At 38.3% G+C, this 15,745-nt stretch overlaps 1 protein-coding gene across 1 annotated transcript in view; it reads left to right on the top strand.

The window, feature by feature from the left end:
* Window positions 1-13,660, top strand: part of ipo7 (importin 7) — a 58,697-nt gene extending 45,037 nt beyond the window's left edge. Inside the window, exons 19-25 of the mRNA XM_060838912.1 lie at window positions 612-709; window positions 5,376-5,471; window positions 6,334-6,554; window positions 8,726-8,931; window positions 11,514-11,714; window positions 12,076-12,192; window positions 12,485-13,660. Coding sequence (XP_060694895.1) covers window positions 612-709; window positions 5,376-5,471; window positions 6,334-6,554; window positions 8,726-8,931; window positions 11,514-11,714; window positions 12,076-12,192; window positions 12,485-12,582 — 1,037 coding nt within the window. The 3' untranslated portion in view covers window positions 12,583-13,660. The remainder of the gene's footprint in view (window positions 1-611; window positions 710-5,375; window positions 5,472-6,333; window positions 6,555-8,725; window positions 8,932-11,513; window positions 11,715-12,075; window positions 12,193-12,484) is intronic.
* Window positions 13,661-15,745: the final 2,085 nt, after the last annotated feature.

The following is a 15,745-nucleotide window of genomic DNA, read 5'->3' as shown; positions in this document are numbered from 1 at the left end:
TGTGAAGTAATCTCTTGTGAAAAATGCATATGTGGGGTAATTGGGCAGTGTCAGGTAGAATGGATGGCATACAACATGCTGTCTTTGCAGACACAACGTCCTTTAACAAAGAGTACCAAGTAGCTGTGGAATTGTACTTCCGCAAACTCCAACCTCAAAGGTGTGAGGCAAAATGGTGAGCGAGGAATGAAAAGCAGATAATTAAGAAAAAAGTGTATTATTCGTGTAAATTGACACATTGAGGCTGTTTTTGGTATTAGGAATCAAAAATTGTTAAATTTAGAACAGTTGTCTTTGTGCTTTTTATTTCAACTCCAGCTCACCACCATATCAAGTGGGATATTTGCTCACATTCTTTTCGAAGTAACATAATTCTTCAAATTTATCACTGTTTTATTAATAAGGTACTTCAGTTGATTGTGGAATAAAACAGAATTGAGAGGTAGGACTGTTGGTTAATAGAGCAATGTAATTGTAAATTAAGAATTTTGAGATGCTGATTAAATCGTTCTGCATTTAGAACATTTTCAGTTATGATATTCTTCCACTAAACCTATAAAATGGCCACTAATTTTTTTTGAGTTTGACTGTTCAAAACTTCAATATTACAGATATGATGCCTCTCTTACACAATTATATAACTGTGGACACAGATACGCTACTATCTGACACAAAGTACTTGGAAATGATTTACAGTATGTGTAAAAAGGTAAGTCAGTTTGTCATAAATTGAGACTCGAACATACACAATTTACAAAGTGAGAGCAAGTCATTAAACATGAATAGTCCATGGTACCTTGCAAGTTAAGAAATACATCGGCTTACATTAATGTAATATGATTCAATGCCTCCCCACATGCACATCACTCAGCTACAACCCCTCCAAATTCTGCCAATTGTATTTTAAGAATGCATTGGTCTATTATTTTGACAGTAATAACAAATAAGCAAAAGGGAAGCTAATACTTCAACCCATTGAAATTGAATAATTCCACCAATTTCAAGTCTGAGAGACAAGCTGGGTGTGGGGGGGGCGGGGGGGGAGAACACTTGTCAAAAAGGTGTGTGTGTGCACGCAATATTTGGAGACACACACACACACACACACACACACACACACACACACACACACACACCCCCAGTCAAAAAAAAGGTAGTCGCAGCAGTTTTGCTGTCCTGTCCGGCTGCTCAGAGAGGGGGTGGGGGCAGGTTGGGGGATCGGTGTTGGATGGGGTTTGGGGCATGGGTGCGGTGTGCGGCTGCCCTGTCTGAACAGGGAGCAGACTTAAGAGAAAATTCAGAGCCCCAGAGGAAAGGCATTGAATACATTAACCAAATAATCAATTATCCAAACAAAATAGTGCCTCATCCATCTCGTTTGGATAATCGAGGTTCCCCTGTATAGTGTGGTGAGGTCACGTGTAGTGTGACATAGATCCACGATCCCAGTTGAGCCCATCCTCATGGGTATCAAACTTGGCTATCAGCCTCCACTCAGCAGCTCTACACTGTTGCATGTCCCAAAGTTCACCTTGAAGGACGTTCACTTGAAGATCCAAGGTTTGAATGACCTTGACCACTGAAGTGTTCCCCCACTGGGAGGGAACATCCCTCTCAGGTGATTGTTGCGCAATGTCCATTCATCCATTGTCATTGCATCTTTATGGTTTTGCCAATACACCATGTGTTGGGGCATCCTTGCATATAATGAATGAGATAGGCAATATTGGCTGAGTTACATGAGTACCTGCTGTGTACATGGGTGGTGTCCCTACTTATGATGGTAGTATCCTTGTCGATGCTCTAAAATGTCTTGGAGTGGTGTATGGTGTTGTGGTTGATGTCCTGAAGGCTGGGCAGTTTGCTGCAAACAATGGTCTATTTAAGGTTTGGTGGTTGTTTAAAAGTAAGAAGTGGGGGCATAGGGAAGATCTTGGTGAGGTGCTCATCGTCATCAGTAATGTGTTGCAGGCTCCCAGGAACTTGGTGTTCCTGGGAAGTACTGGATGATGAAGGATCTCCTCAGGAGACAGGATATGACCGGGAGGGTATCATTATGGTTTTTCACTGAGATCACCAATTCTGTTGTGCCAATCAGTTGTGTCATATCCATTTCTTAGGGTGTCTTTCAACATCTTCAGCTGTCTGTTGCATTCCCCCTCATCTGAACAGATCCATTGTTTGTGTAGGGCTTGTCTGTAGGGAGCGGCTTTTTTAATGTTTAGTGTGGAAGCTAGAGAAGTGCAGCATCATGAGGTGATCTGTAGGCTTGTGGTACAGTGAGGTACTGAAGTATCCGTCCTTGATGGAGATGCATGTGTCCAAGAATGAGACTGATTCTAAAGTGTAGTCCGTGGTAAGACGGATGATGGATGAAATGCGTTGATATCACTGTAGCTATTTCAGTGATTCCTCACCGTAGTCCAGAGGAAGAAATTGTCGTCACTGTATCTAGCGTATAGCATTGGTCAGAGGTCCTGTGCAGCAAGGAAGGCTTGTTCGAACTTGTGCATGGAAATGTTGGCATATGGGTTGCAAATGTGGGCCCCATGGTTATGTGTTTTGATCAAGAACTGGTTGTTTAAGATGAAGATATTGTCGAATATGAAGCAGATCTGTCTTAGGATGGTGCCTGAAGATTGGCGGCTGTGGATATTGAGTACTGAGGCTATTGCAGCAATGTTGGTATAGAGTGCTGAAATATCCATTGATGGGAAATGTTCCGTTTGACTGGTATGTGGGCGCTGAGCTGCTCTAAGAAATCTGTAGTGTCGTGGCAGAAGCTGGGGGTCCCCTGTACAATGGACGGTCAAGGACATTTGGCCTTGGATCTTCAGGTGAGCATCCTCTGAGCAGACTTCAGGGTACGCAACAACGCAGTGTTACTGAGCAGTGGCTAATAGCCAAGTTTGGTACCCATGAAGACTGCCTCAACCAGAATGTTGGGTTCATATCACTCTACAGGTAACCCCACCGCATGATGCACACTTCCTCACATACACTCGTGTGCTCTTGCACTCACGCACCCACTCTTTTCTCTCCTCCTCCCCCCCCCCCCCCCCCCCCCCCCCACAAACAGACTCACGCAGACCCTCTTCTCACATGCTGTGTCTCTCACTCACATTTGTCTGTATATACTCTGTCACATGCACGCACACAGTTTGTGTGCCTCCGTCCCTCACCTCCATGCACAAAAGTGAATTTGTATTTGCAGATACATTCTATTTTGTTCAAAAAGTGCACCATGTGTAGGTAGTCAATATGATATTTTATAAATTCCTACTTTGGTAATAGAACCAGTCTGACTCCAGGTTGGGACACAGACTCTAACCTCACACCTTTAGTGCACACTGGCTCATTGTTTTAGCCCTGCTGTGTCTCAGCGCCAGGGATCTGGGTTCAATTCCAGACTCTGACTGTATGGAGTTTGCACATTCTCCGTGTCTATGTGGGTTTCCTCTGGGTGCTCCGGTTTCCTTCCATAGTCAAAAGATGTACAGGTTGGGTGAATTGGCCATGCTAAATTGCCCATAGGGTTCAGGGATGTAGGCTAGGTTCATTAGTCCAGGAAACTGTAGAGCAATATGGTAGGGGAATGGGTCTGGATAGGGTGCTCTTCAGAGGGTAGGTGTAGCCTCATTGGACCAAATGGCCTGTTTCCACACTCTAGGGACTTTATGATTATCTAAGTTGAGATGTTACTTTTTTTATACTGATAAAACCTTTAGTTATCTTAGTGACTTGAAAGAAATTCTGGAATTTAGAAATGAATCTACCGAAACCTGCATCCCTAAGTGATTAAAGACTGAACAACTATCTAGGTTTACCTCATGCATTGCATCAGTTGTTTGACACTTGGATCTTTTACGTATAAATTGTGTCCTACATATCCTGCCCCATTAGACAAAGGAACAGTGCTCCAAGAGCTTGTATTTTCAAATAAACCTGTCGGACTACAAACTGGTGTTGTGATTTTCAACTTTGCTTGCTGTAGTGATTGTAACTAGGTCAGCTAGGTGGACCTCATTGAATGAGTTCCGTGACTGGGGATGTTAAGCTTGTCCAATCGTGGAGTCCTGGCTGACATAAGAATGAGTGTTGCTCTGAGGGAGCTGGATCAGTCTAAGTCTGGTGAATCTCAACAGTTTTGGCAGCTTCTGTGAAGAGAGTGTGTTAATATTTTGAGTCCAGAGTGACCCCTCTTCAGATTATATTGTATAAGGACGGTCTCTTTTTTAATTTTTGCTATTTAAAAACAAAGGACTGAAATAAATGTTTTTAAAAAGCAGTGTTTGAAAGAGTAGCTACAGGTCTGAAAGCAAGTAATGTGATAGGCATTGTAAACAGAACAACAGTAATTGAAGTAAAGGTTGCAGATAGTTGGGAGCAGAGGATATTTACTCATGTAGCTCTTGTTGGCACCAGTAAGTTGGTTGGTCGGTCTGCGGAGTAGTGATGGTTATTAATAACAAACCATTTGCTTTGAAACAATTACACAATTGGCTCAAAGGTGACTGAGCAGCTTGGAGCTGGAAACAAGTTACTGTGATTCCATGGAGTTGTGACAATCGACTGTGCTCCTGATCTGCATGCACTTCCGCAATCACTAACAATTTGTTTATACAATAATTCTAATGTAATGGAACATATGCTTCACAGGAATGTTCACAGGCCTGACCTTGTAGTTCCACTCGTGGTGAATACTGAGAGGTGGTCAGTTGAGACTGATTCTTTTTCTTAAATATATGCACCTACACATTTCAACTTTATTTGTCTGAATACTCTTGCACGTAGTCAAACCATGACTGACAACAAGAATGGAGTTGAACTTGATCTGGAGCATTACTGTAAAACTAAAAATACTGAATTAAGTAGCTTTCATCTGCCCTGATTTTCTATTCTATTGAAATTAATGTGAAAGTAAATATTGGTGTGTAAAAGCTACTATTTTATCGTTCCCCATCTAATGCTACTGTCAGAAAGCTTCTCCTGATTTTACTGCAGTTCTAACTGGTTGTTCCAAAGAGCAGGATTGTTGCACAGTTTGAGTTCCCGGTTCTATCTCTAACGTGAAAATAAACTTCATGCATTTGATGGGGCAAAGCCTCCCATTCTGTACTTTGGCTGCTCATGATTAAAAGAAACTGGCACGTTCCTGGAGCATGTTGCTTGATTGTAGCAGACTACTCAAATGGTATGCAGATTGGGATATATAGTGTAGAAGACACATACATTGAAACCAGCTATTTAAAGCTTCAGTGATTCTGCCGTGCATGCTAATGCCCTATGAATTTTAAAATTCTAATTGTTGAAACTGTCCACTACTTTTCATGCTATTTTGTTCAGAGAAAAATTGAATTTAATTCTGTTATTAGGTATTAACAGGAGATGCAGGAGAAGATGCAGAATGCCATGCAGCTAAACTGTTAGAGGTGATAATTCTACAGTGCAAAGGCCGTGGCATTGACCAGGTGAGAAGAGTATGATGGCAAATAGCAGTATTGATAGCCCTTCAATAAACCTGACTTGAAATGTTTGAAGACATTCCCTCCCACCCAAAGAAAAAACTCAAACCTTTTAGTATTTTAAATGTTACAGCATCTGAGTTTTGATTAGAAATATGGCTTGTTTTACTTACTTATCTTTTGACCAAAAGAATTTATTAGAAAACTAACCTTTTCTAAGTTATTTTTGTGCAGCAGTTTTAGTATTTTTAACTTAAAAAGCAAACCGCTAATAGTGACCAAAACACAGAAGTTTTAGAAATCTTCGAATTAATACAGCATTGCCTCAGCTATCTTCCACAAATAGGTTCAGTTTCTTGACACAACAGACAAAAAATTAAAGCCCCAGATTAGTTTCCTGTGATGAGTTAATGATTTCGGGTAGCTTTGGTTATCTTCCATTGCTAATGTACATGACTGCTGGAGAGACAGACCTATTGAATGAAAACCTACTTGAGCTTGCCTATACTCATCCACAGTGTGTATTTCGTAATATTGTTAGAATGTCCTTACAAATAGTGACCACTTGGGCAGAAAAGGTATTTTGCCCCTTGAGGTGAACCAGTCAGGTAGTGTTGGAATGATTCAAACAAAAAATGTTATTGTCCGCAAATTTGACTAAGTAGTCACCAAATAAGATAAACAAGACATTTTAGGTCTTAACACAAAAGTAAGTCACTTAGCACTAAATGTATTTTACAAGCTGGATTGCCCTGATAACTTGCTGGTTTGATATCTTAACAAGTTGGAAGACATTCTCTTAAACTTTGTTTCTTTTTAAATGTGTTTCACCTTGTGATTTGCAATGTATTTTTCTTTTCCTCCACAGTGTATACCTCTTTTTGTGGAAGCAGCACTTGAGAGGCTGACCAGGGAAGTCAAGACCAGTGAACTAAGAACTATGTGTCTGCAAGTTGCCATTGCTGCTTTATACTATAATCCAATTCTGTTGCTGAATACTTTGGAAAATCTTCACTTTCCCAACAACACTGAGCCAATCACCACCCAGTTTGTTAACCAGTGGTTGAATGATGTGGACTGCTTTTTAGGGTAAGGGTTGCAAAATTGAGGAAATGGAATGGATATCCAGTTTATGTACTGAATTGGGACTATTGCGTATTAGCAATTAGATCTCAAATACCAAACTAATGTGTAACTTTTGTGAGCAGTGGGTTAGAGCATTAGATTTGTATTTGTCAGAGCATTTGGGGAATGCACAGCTCTCTGAAAGGATTTACTACAATGGCTTATGTGTACTGTTTAGTTAAATAGAGTGGAGATTGGGAAGAGTGTAGGTTAGGATTGTGGTATTTGAAGTCTTCCTCAAATGAGGTATCTTGGGATCAATATTCAAGGTCTGCAAATTAGAAAGTAGATCTTGTAGCATTTTGAAATTAAGGTGTATTTTTCTTTCCTCTTCTCTAAACTGAGCTAATGCACAGCAATAATTTACAAATTGCCCAGGGACTGATCAGGTAACAAGTGGGAACCAAGTTGTTGATCCAATCTTTCAGCTTTTGAGAGTAGAAGGAAAGTAGCAAGGTGGTATGGAGAGGAATGTAATCAGAGAGAGGATGTTCAAAAGATAGAAATGGGGATGCTGAGAGTTGGCCATTTTGAAGACATGCAATGGTCCAAAATCCAAACAGCACGGGGTGCAAGACATCAGAGGAGTTTTCAACGGTGAGAAGATGTCAAGTTGAAGGAGTTGTCCATCATATTAATATAATGGCTTCTTGACTGCAATGTTATCTGGAGTACAGCTAACCGGCCTTTAAGGGTGTGGGTGTTAGCAGCCCTGAAGACCTAGAGTTTGCCAATGGAGAGGCATAGTCAGTGTTGCCAAGGTGTCTCAAATAGATTCCAGTATTGTGCAAGAATGCTCAGCAAAGATGAGGGTATTCCGGAATTGAAAATAGGTAATCTGGGCATTGGTGTTTTAAACTGAGGATTTCAAACTTAATTCAAGGTTGAATGGACATCAAGTTTGTACATTGCTCCCTTGGTCAAATTTGACAATCTGCAGGAAAGGGTTGAATCAGGTTGTGGTGGAGATTTTCATGCTATTTAGACGGAGAAGAAAAAGGAAGAAAGGTTGCAGCCAAACTTGGTGTCAAAGCAGGTGTATTTCCAGTACACATTACAAGATAGTTATGATTTGAAGTTTTTGGTCCCATTTCTAAATATGAGGAAACTGACAAAAAGGCTTGTGCCTAAGTTGATATGAATAGCTAAACAATTAGCTGAAATAAATTCAGAAAATGTCCAGACTTTAACCTGAGCAAGTGCAACACGTCTGGGTCACTATATATTTTTCATTTTCATAATTTATAGCTAATTTAGCCTTTTGTTTTAAGCATTTGCTTTTTGCCAAACATTACACAGCTACAGTGGAAAAAAAGGGTGGTGAAGCAGAACAGGAATTGTGGTTTTTCATCAGTGATACTTGGTACAGTAGTAGCAGTTTTGTTTTTACATTGTGTGGGCCTTTTCAGTGCCACCAGCAGTCACCTGTTAGTATTGGTGTGAATCAGTGCCAGTATATTGTGAAACATTTGTGTTCTACACCAGCAACAAATTCATGATAAAAGTTAAACCATCTTCACCATCCACATCCTGTTTCTGTTGGCTATAAGGAGGCATTGTAGGAAAGAAGTGTTGTTCATATATAAAATCAGTATCACTTAATATTGATGGGAGTAGAAATGTCTATTTTCCTTCCCATGCCCCATAGCTCAAATTATAAAGCCATGAGCCAGGATGTGATCTAAGATGAATCTAGTACGAACTGATATGACTTGATGTAATTGCCATTGGAACATCATTGAAGCCAGAGGTTCAAGTTAGTTCGGAGAAATTAAGGTCAGTGTTAATGGAAGCATTGTTTGTGAGGTGTGGCAAATTCCTGAGTGGTGGAAAATAAAGTAACTTGGAAGTGGAGCATTGAAATTTTGATCTTCAAATTAATTTGCAATAGTTACCTAGGTTACTTTTTCTACTATTTTATTGCTGTAACAGGTTATTGTGTTTTAAGGATATGTTATAGATGTGTCATGGTTTAGGTTCAGATTTTTCATTCATTTGTTTAATCATGCAACTAAAATATTTCACTGAGTTTGATGCCTATATTTATTCAAGGAGTCTCTAGTTCCCTCATCCCTGTTCATAATAAAGTATTTTTCATATGTGTGACATCTAATGAACTTCTTTCTTTAATCCAGTTTACATGACCGGAAAATGTGTGTCCTTGGTCTCTGTGCATTGATTGAACTCGAACAGAGACCTCAAATTGTGAACCAGGTTGCAGGACAGATTCTGCCAGCTCTCACTCTTCTCTTTGGTGGACTGAAGAGAGCCTATGCTTGTCGTGCAGAGCATGAAAATGACAGTGATGAGGATGAGGATGGAGAAGATGAAGATGAAAATGGTATGACTATAACTTACGGATTAAATTTGTGATATGAATGTTATCATCTAATTTGAATACTAAATACTCATTCCCAGGTATGAGTTACAAGTTCTAATGATGTTGTGAATTGTGGCCATTTCATGCTGATGAGTCATTGTTAACCTTTTTTTCTAGGATTTGTTTAACTGAACCCAACTCACGTATTTTTGAAATCATTAATAAGAAAAAAGCTAGTGTTTTGAATTGGAATATGATTTGATACTGCTCTAGCTGTTTCAGCTATTGTTGAAAGCATAGAGTTTAAGTCAAAGAAATGAAGGTCAATGTTAATTAATGAAATCAATGTGGATGCTTGAACTCTGAAGCAAGATCATTGCTGGATAAACTCAGTACATGGAGAGAAAACTGAGTTAATGTTTCAAGGACATTAGACTTTGTCGGAACTTTGCTGTTCTTCTGAAGAAGAGTCATATAGGACTCGAAACATTAGCTCTTGTTTCTCCTTCGGCAGATGGTGCCAAATCTGCTGAGTTTCCCCAGCATTGCGCTTGTTTCTAATTTAAGAATGTTTTGTAGAGTCTGACCGTTGTCTGAATAGTGGCAACCCAGTGGATTGCAGATGAAAAGTTGAAGCCTTCATCTGGTAACGTGGAGACATAAATGGAGCCAGGATGGGGAATGTGTGGGTTACAGAAATACTGTGATAGATCATGTGAAAGGTTTAAAGCTATAGAATATAAGAACTAGGTAATGTCATAAGCCACAAAAGCTAAGGTAGAAATTTTATGAACACAAAGTCTTTTCGCCTGAGCATAAAATGGTGAAATCTTGCTGGTTAATATTGTTACTTTTTCTCTTCATTGCTTTAGAACTGTTTTGAGTCAAGAAATTGTCAATGTGGGCAGCCTAATGTTTGCTAATGAGAAACATTTCACTAAAAAAAAGTTGATATTACAACTTTGGTGGTGTTAGTGTTTATGCAAATATCCCTTTTTAAAATCCTTTTTGAACATTTCTTTCCATCCTTTCTGAGCTTGGTTCCAAAGGTTGAGTTCCCTGGGACCTTGACCAAGTGGTTATTATTTATGCATGCTGTTTCCATGAGTGATACAACACCTGAACCAGTTTTCAACTCTACCCCAAAAGAATGTGACTAGAACAGATGATCAGTCACCAGTTTTCTTCCATTTCTATGATTTCTTCACCTCCTTTTGGGACACCTGAGTTCTGATGTGTTCCTAGCATCATAAATCAGCATTGGTTATGGATGGTATTTGAGATCTCCAGCTTGCATAACTTATAGCTACTCATTGAATCAGTTTGCATAATCATCTAGAAAACCACCTATACTGCTTCAGTAAATCAATATATACTTTATTTTACCTACTTTGGGGAAAAATGGCACACAGGCACAAGTAGGTTGCAAAATTGTTAAGTTGTAGGTGCATGGTCTTCCTATTCCATTCTCCTAATCAGAAAAGCTCATTAATCTCTTTCTTTTAAGTCCCACTGATAAGAGCGAGATGTATAGTGTGGAAACAGACCCTTCGTTCCAATTCATCTATGCCGTCCAGATATCCTAATTAAATCTAGTCCCACACACCAGCATTTGGCCCTTCTAAACCCTATCTATTTGTATATCCATCCAGATGCCTTTCAAATGTTGTAATTGTACCAGCCTCCTCCTTCCTCTGGCAGCTCATTCCATACATGCACCACCCTCTGCATGAAAACGTTGCCCCTTGCGTCCCTTTTAAATTATTCCCGCTGTTAAATCTATGCCATCTATTTTATGACTCCACCCTGGGGAAAAGACCTCCAGACTCCACTTCTCCTTTTAAACCCACCTCATGTATCTGTCCCTGGAAAGAAAGGTCTGTCAATTGGCTCAATTCCTCTACACCATTAAAGTGATCCTCTGTCATCAAATCTTGCTGTAGGAGAAGGTTTTATAGTAATGCATTCCTTTTAAAGGAAAATTATTACATTAAGTGATCTTAAAAAAAAACAGTGTAACAAGTAGTTTTGAGTTGAGCATCTCTTTGACTTAGTAAGTCAAGCAATCGTGGTTTGATCTTTTCCTATTAAATTCATTCAGTTTTATTGTAACATAGATGATTTTGAATATTTTGCCTTGATTGTAAGAACATTTCTCACTAAGTGGTGAGCAAAAACAAAATAGCGAATGACATCACACTTGGAATTAAAAGCAATTATGTATCACTTGCTTTCTGTAGGTTCAGATTGTAGGTGGGGGGGAAAGTGAAATAACAAATTATTTGAACAAGCTATTAATAAACCAGTCCTAAACTTATAATGTTTTGTAATGGATATGTTGGGTAAGAATGGTGGTTTACCACCCTTAATTTGCAGTGGACTCAATCACATGTGGTAGTTACACCCAACAAAAAACTTAAAGCAAATCAGATTTGCACGGAAGCCAGTGAACCACATTCACTACGACAGCAAACTAAAGTCATGGGAGGTTATGTTACACTGATTCAAATGTACACTTGAACCTTATTGAGCAGACTAGTTTTTTTTAAAAAAAGGAACAATCTTGACCTCATTTGAGAAATCTCAATTTTTGTTTTTAACAGAATTAGGCAGTGATGAAGATGATATTGATGAAGAGGGACAAGAATATTTAGAAATGTTGGCTAAGCAAGCTGGGGAAGATGGCGAAGAAGAGGACTGGGAAGATGATGCAGAAGAGACTGCTCTTGAAGGATACTGCACCATTGTTGATAATGAAGACAGCAATATTGATGAATATCAGATATTCAAAAGTGTATTGCAAAGTATGAATAGGTTTTGCTTTTGATTTGGTTACTTTACAACATGAATTATCAGCTCACATAATCACAGTCCAGTATGAAATGGTGGATAATCAAAAGCAGATCTTCTGGCTAACTTTATCATTCAGTATCTGTGGACATTAAGACCAGTTGTAGTACTTCAATTGGTGATTCTTGTTACACCTGAAAATTTAAATCTTCCAAGTCATTTTTTAAAAAAAAAGTCAAATGTGCAAGAATGCATTTGTTAACAAAAATCCGCAGTTGGAGCAATAACCGATGCTCTTTGGGTAATAGCATTCTGTTATCAATGCTGTTGTAGCGCAGTTTGCAGTCGTGTCACAGTCTGAATTTTCTTTTTCAGCTATTCAAAACTGTGATCCATCCTGGTACCAAGCCCTAACATGTAATCTTACTGATGAGCATAGGAAGCAATTGCAAGACATTGGAACTCTTGCAGATCAGAGACGGGCTGCTCTAGGTATTTAAGTAGTCAAATTATATTCATGAAGTTCTTTGCTAATTTAAATATTGTTGCTTTTATTTTAAGATTTAAAATTTGCCACCCTTGATCCATAAATCACTTCCTCAGTGATGGCCTTTCAAGTAGAAATGTTTTTTAACTGAACAGTATAAGTTAGGATAATTGTTTACAATCTGTACTTTTAATTTGAACAACTGAATATTTTTTTAAAAATTTCTTAGAATTGAACTTTAAAATTTCAGGGTCTGTTCCAAAGGAAAGTATTTAATTTTTTTTCTTCTCATTGCAGAGTCCAAAATGATTGAAAAACATGGTGGATACAAGTTCAATGCTCCAGTAGTGCCAGCTTCATTTAATTTTGGTGGTTCTGCCCCGGGAATGAATTGAGTTCGCTTTTGATTCATTGTACTGTGTGACTGGTTGTAGTGAAAGCTTGTGTTATTCCTTCCAGTAGTGGTTCCAAACAAAAAAAAAATCAGTTCTCATCATCCACAAAATCCACTCAACTTCCTACTACATGGAATGGACAAAATGACCAGAGAAGTGAGAATTTGATCATGAGAGCCCTCTGGAAAAGAAAAACAAAAGTTTCAGAGGAACATCGGCCTAAGAGAGAGAGAGAGAGAGAGAGAGAGACTAGTGTTAATGAAAATAAATATCTCCAAACCATAGGAACCTGAAAAGAGGGGAAATGTCATGTTGACAGCTTATCCTTGATTTGATTTCAGGCAAGGAAATCATTGGCTTCTGGGGTAATTTCAGCACGTTGGTAGTTTAGGCTAGCAGGCGCCTCCAGTGTTTACATCCATGGTAGTGTTAGTATTAGTCTGGTTTTCCACATTGAGTTCATTTTTAATGTAAATAAGACAGCAGGTGGGTAACTCTTAAAAATTGTCTCCAAATTTTCCTGTTTATGCCAAGGTTAAAAATGATTGTATTCAAATGTAGACTATCGGACACAGAACGTAACACTACATAATGGCAGATGTGTATTTGTAAATGCATAAATAGCACTTTGATATTATGAAAACCTTCTAGCCTTCTGTATTGAATAGCAAGTTTATTTGCTGTTCTACAAATTCAAGGGATTTGTGATCTAAATATAAATGGAGACATTAAGTTTAAAATGAGGTGTCTTGCCTGTAGTCACCACCGCTGGTTTTGATTGGGATTTTGGCTATAAAAAGTCAAATGATATTCCATTGCTGCTGAAAATGGCAATGCCCTCAGTGCCCTTTTTTAAGCTCTCTATGTACAAGTCTTTTTTAAAAATAATAAATTTGGATATCGTGAAATTGTAAGCGCTGGTGAGACTAATTCAAGAACAACAAAAATCTAATGGCATGTAAAATTGGACTTGCAAGCTCTAATATCCAAGTGGAAAAAAAGTACTGTAATTGGTTGAGTGTATGGATGAGCCATCTGTATATGCAACAAGCTATTAAAAAGGAAAAATTGGATTGAACTTTGTTTTAAAAAAAAGGGTCTTTGTTTAACTTGTGTAATGTTAAGCTTTCTCTTGAAAAGGGCCTTCAAGGTTAGGAGGAAAATGCGCTGGTTATCCTTTTCCAGGCAGTTGTTTTCTCATGAATAACCAGTTCGTTGTTATCAACACAATTTAAAATGCATTGTGCACTGTTCAGGTGCTACTGCAAATCATCGTTGTGCTTGTGCTAAAGTGCACAGTATGACTTCTGTAAAATAATATTAAAATTAATGGTCATCTTTTCACTTGGTTTGCAAAACAGTTGCTACTATTTAGTTACCTGAATAATGGGTTCATGTTTAAGTTAATGTGCTCCCAAAAAAAATCAATATTGCATTACGCTGCACTTTGTTTAAACACAACTTTGATCAAAAGATGTCATGATTGAGCAGTGGTGATCTTGTACTTCATTGCAGTAGTGTGGCAGATGACTACAAAGATGGAAAAATGAACAAGTAATGTTTGCGATGAGAAAATCACGCTGGAAGGTTTGGGGAATGGATGGAAGTACCAAACTGGTTGAAATTTATACAGAAGCTATTGTAAAAAGAATATGGAAAAATTCAGAGCCAAGGATGATGAAGTTGGGACCTTGAGTACCTACCAATAAAAACCACATGGCGAAATGGCAGAAGAGCATTAATTTTTGCAATTCCTGTAACCTTGTGGTGATATTCTGTTACGAACTTTAATAAAAAAAAATTTGAGGACTCCGTCATAAACTTGAAAGTTAATTCTGCTTTGTGTAATCTGGAGAGTAGGCTTTACTTAGAATGATGCCAGGGTACACTTAAAATGTATCTTTCATGTAACAATAGTATTATAAAATGCATTAAGTTGAACACTTTCATTTTGAACTTGTGTAAATTGTAAACGCAGGAGAATATTTTGAGTTAAGACTGGTCCATTTAACTATTTGAACCTTGGCCTAAACCAACTCATTCTGATAGAAAGCAATAAGTTGAGGAAACTGCTTGCCTTAGTGTATTTAAGGGTCTGTTTTGCTGTTAAGTTTTCTTTCTCTCTACCTCTTCTGAATAATGATCGCCATTATAATTTGCTAATCACAAACAATTAAAACTAATGATCTGTATTAACGAAAAACTAACTATAAAAAGTACCTATTTTAAAATTGGTTAATTTAAAATCAAGTTTTACAGCATGTAAGCTAAAGTGAAATGCAGGAGCTGTTCTACTGATACAGCCATATGATGTGGTGAGGATTGTGTTCTACAGATCACGAAATACTCTAAGCTGTTAACTGTTTTACATTGGACTGTTGAGTTTGAATGATGTTAAAATCACTAGTTTCATGATGTTACTGTCTCGTGACAGCTAGAAGTCTCTGGAATACTCTGGTGTCCTGCAGTACTACGCACACATACATATTTCTGGTTCTAATCCTAATGAATCATTACCTCCATACAATATCAAATGATGCTAATGGAACTCTACTGCAAACAAATTGCCCCCACCTCCGAAGGAAAGGCAAACTTTGTGAGAGAGAGCTTGCTTCTATTATGAGCAAAGTGCAACATATGGGAACAGTAATGTAGATAACTAGGTCATCCTTTCCACCTCTGGGTTCAAGTCTACCTTCTCGGAAAATAAGCCTGCTCAAACCTTACACTCCTAATGTTAATGGCCTTTGTTCGAGATCCTAGGTAGCTACTGCATATGTGAGCCTCCACAGGGAGATGGTAGGTTATCTTTAATATTTGGCCAAGTTTGATTTCACCTTACAAATATCCAGAAGTATTCATTGCACAGTGATCTGCCACAGCTTTTCCAGTTTTTGTCTTTTTGAGGATTTTTTTTTCTGTATTCTTAGTTGACATTTGATTGCAAATATAATTTAAGACTGAGCTAGTGTGGTATGAAATGCTGTGCATTGTATTTTTTGATGTTTTGGGATAAAGGGGAGTAAATTCTGAATCTACAATTGGGGATGAAGGAGCCATGAAATGGGATTGCATTTTAGAATGTAGGTGTAAACAAATGCAATGCAATCTTGAATGTGTAATTAAAATGTTCCTTTGTGGAATTTAGTCCATTTCACAAGCA

The sequence above is a fragment of the Hemiscyllium ocellatum genome, chromosome 18 (assembly GCF_020745735.1).
Source record: "Hemiscyllium ocellatum isolate sHemOce1 chromosome 18, sHemOce1.pat.X.cur, whole genome shotgun sequence".
Lineage (NCBI taxonomy): Eukaryota > Metazoa > Chordata > Chondrichthyes > Orectolobiformes > Hemiscylliidae > Hemiscyllium > Hemiscyllium ocellatum.
This window is presented reverse-complemented; position numbering and strand designations above follow the sequence as displayed.